This window comes from Otolemur garnettii, unplaced genomic scaffold (assembly GCF_000181295.1).
Source record: "Otolemur garnettii isolate 467f Iridium unplaced genomic scaffold, OtoGar3 scaffold00161, whole genome shotgun sequence".
Taxonomy (NCBI): Eukaryota; Metazoa; Chordata; class Mammalia; order Primates; family Galagidae; genus Otolemur; species Otolemur garnettii.
The window spans coordinates 2,633,182-2,636,806 of NW_003852556.1; the positions used below are offsets into that span (position 1 = coordinate 2,633,182).

The 3,625-nt window shown below is 40.2% G+C and overlaps 1 protein-coding gene across 1 annotated transcript in view; it reads right to left on the reverse strand.

Annotated features, from left to right (window-relative positions):
- The window catches only part of NAXD (NAD(P)HX dehydratase), a 14,567-nt gene that overhangs the window by 7,848 nt on the left and 3,094 nt on the right, over nucleotides 1-3,625 (reverse strand). Inside the window, exon 2 of the mRNA XM_003800008.3 lies at nucleotides 741-891. Within this exon, the coding sequence (XP_003800056.1) occupies nucleotides 741-891 (151 nt within the window). The remainder of the gene's footprint in view (nucleotides 1-740; nucleotides 892-3,625) is intronic.

A 3,625-nucleotide genomic window follows, 5' to 3' on the forward strand; every position in this document is an offset into this window, starting at 1 on the left:
TGCCCAGAGGAAGAGGGGCCGTGAGCTCAGCTCAGCGCACAGGCTCCCAGGAAGCAGCCCCATTCTCAGGGAGTAACTAACAGCACAGGCCAGACGAGGGCACCTGTGACAAGCAAGGGACTGCACACAGCAACCAGGGCTGCTGCCTGACTGTTCTGGGTTCCTCTGTATCCATGTTTAATGTCACTTCAAGCACAGACAGGAAGAGACCTGCCCTTGGGATCAGATGAGCAACTTTATGTCTACCCTAAGCAATGAAGAGTTTACTAACCAAGCAAAACAAGCCAGTGACAAACAAATGCTAGCACGTCCCCTCACATACATGACCATCGCCTGGAAACTGATGTCACCAAAAATGGTAATCACTCAGACATTTAAAAACAATTACTAAGGCCAAGCATGATGGCTCACATCTGTAATCCCAGCACTTGGGAGGAGGCCAAGGCAGGTGGATGGCCTGAGCTCACAAGTTCAAGACCAGTCTGAGGAAGAGCAAGACCACGTCTCTAAAAATAGCCAGGCATTATGGCAGGTGCAGGTAGTATCAGCTATTTGGAAGGCTGAGGCAAGAAAATTGCTCCAACCTAAGAGTTTGACATTGCTGTGAGCTAAGATGCCACAGCACTCTAACTAGGGTGATCAAGTGAGACTGTCTCAAAAAAGAAAAAAAAATGACTGGGTCACAATGGACAGACACTGGAGGACAGGTGGGTGCGCAGGTAGTGACGTCTGCCACTTACTCTTGACAGCCTCCAACTATGCCTATTCTTCCATCTTGCCCTTTGTGCTTTTTGGCAGATAGAGGAGGTATGATATTTCTCACCAAGTGAAAAGTGGGTTCCATATCCTTTATCAAATGTGATTTATGTAGGGAAAATGCTCTCTCTAAAACTGAAAAACAGGAAAATGAAATTAATTAGAACAGTAAATTATCCATTGGACTAAAGGACAGATGTAAAGTATACCATTTACCAAAACTCTTCCCAAAGCTGACTTAGTATGAATACTATAGGTTTTTACCCAGTGGTTTTATTTCTTAGGCCAATGATGTCCACTATATTATGCTGTATGTACTAAGTTTCTTTTTGAAATGTATCAAATTTTGGAAGATCACTTAAACTTCCAGAAAGTTCTATCAAGTAAAATTATGCATTACTGGTTAATAAACTGTTTCATTTAATTTCAACTTCCCTTTAAGTTTACTAGGTCTTTCTTCTCCTTACAAATTGGAAAGCAAGCCACATTTACTACCTTCTGCTGTTCGGCTCAAAAATCTGATTCCTATATATAACTCCCAACTGTATTTCCAATGTTCAACTAGATACTAATCTAATAACTGAGAAATGACATTCTAAATACAGCATATATCTTAATTTGGGTTCAAAGTGGCATTTACAATGATGTGATCATTCTGAGATCTCTAAATAGCTACATTTTAATCGGACTTTCTTGAAAAACTTCCTGTTGTATATTGTGTCTTTATTTAAAAGAGCTCAGCTGCGAGACAAATACTGATGCACCTGTACAGCCCAGATATATCAGTACTTGTGTATATATATGTAACAATATTTTCTCAGACAAAGCATCAGTATTGTCATCCTTTTAATTATCTCAGCAGCTGAGAAAGACTAGCTGTGCTACAGGTCCCACTGAAGACCAAGTTGACTGGTGGGCGCTTTATGGTCAAACCGCTTTTTTCCCTTGCTTTTTACAATGGGAATACACCAAGTGACAGATTTAATGAGTTTATGTGTGGGAAGGACAGTAAACCCCAATATAAGGGATGTAACTGCCTCAGCTGATAGCTACATGCCCAGACTCTAAGGTGAAAGGGTATTAACTCCCATCAGCTCACATGACTTTTCACCTTCTTCCAAACCAACACAGCAAGGAAAGTTGGCACAAAATCACCATAAGCCCTTGGCCAACAAAAGACACCAGGAGGCTTTATGCACTACTGTGTGGCTGGCCCCTGAACACACGAGTCAGTCTACCCCTGTGATGTGTACCTGATGTTGGCCTTGGGGGTATGGAGCTGCTCTCATTTCCTCCTCCCTTCAATTCCCTTAACTTCCCATGTGCCCATCTGTACCCCCGGATGTCCATTCTTTGTACACATTCACTCAACAGTAGGAACGCTCCCCTCCCACCCCATTTCCCTGTGATGAGCTGCCTGACAGAAATCAGAGTTGTTAGAATAATGACAGTTCCCTGATGCTGATGATCTACAATTATAAAAATGCCTGACATGCATTTGTTTTAAACCTTAAAATAACTAGCATTGTAACATGATTAACTAATGTGGGAGCATATGAGAGAATGTTCACTCCTTCAAACTCCCAGAACGAAAAATACAGCCACTTTTTAGACTCTAGGATTGGAAAATGGAACACAAACCTACCAGTCATTCAAAGGTTGCTCTGGGTGCCTTACATTTGGGGTTTATCGTCCATCCCTTTATATAGGAAGCACTTAGCCACACATCAACTATTCCCAAGACCAAGCTGGTTCCATTATGTTATACAGATGCTGGTTTTAAAACATTCCTTCCAAACTAGCATTTCAATTAGCTCTCCCGGGAAGAAGTGTAACCTCACATTACTTAAGAATTATAATTAGTATTATAACTGCATAAACACTATGTCAGCCTTTGATAATATTTAAGAACTTAAACATTTAGCAAAGGCAGTGTGGAGGAAATTATAGCCATTTTATTGTCAGTTTAAATAAGACATATAAAATAATTTTTCTATCTTTTTAAATGTTCATAAAAGATTTGTAAAAATCCATTTTCCAAAGTTTTCACAAACATACTTCATACTTCTTTCTTTAAAACAGGATGTTTGCAGATCATAATAAAATGTAAACTATAGTTTCATCACTGAATTTCTACATGAAGTTAAAATATTACTAAGTCTTCACTATAATATGTGATCATCACAGAAATATTTCATCATATGAAATATTTGTCGTCAAAAGGTGCAAGTATCACGAACTGACATTCAACTCACCTGCACTTTGCCTCATAGCTGAAATTAACACACATTACCAAAAAAGATCTGACACAAATGTTGACACTAAGCTGTACCTACAAGCTGAGATGCAGTTCCTAGGGGAGGGGAAGGAGCTGCTGCCATAGTAGAGCCCCTCACCCACACGCCTGGAGGCATGCAGCTGTTGTGGGGGGATAGGGATGGGAAGCCTGGGGAGTGCCAGCAATAGCACCTGAGCGCTGATTCCAAGTACCCATTCAATTTCTGCTCTTCAGACCCCAAAATGTCTCTTCTGTGTCCAGACCTGGCTGTAAAAGCTCCTAGTCATTTCCACCAGAGGCACATGGGTACAGCAGCACTCTCGTCTTCCTGCTTGAGAAAGACATGCTAAACAGGGCATGATGACTTTTATTGTTATTCAAATAATGACAAGTACACATACTTTTCCTTTACTTCAAAACAAGCTTTATTAGAACGGCAAGATATTAAGGGCCTTAAAAAGAAATACATTATACAAACATTTAATCCACTTTCTACGGCAGATTTACCTACACTATGTTAAGCATTTAAAAAAATGTACCATAAGCCAAAAATATATATTCTGATGGTGTAAAAACACACACTACAATCAC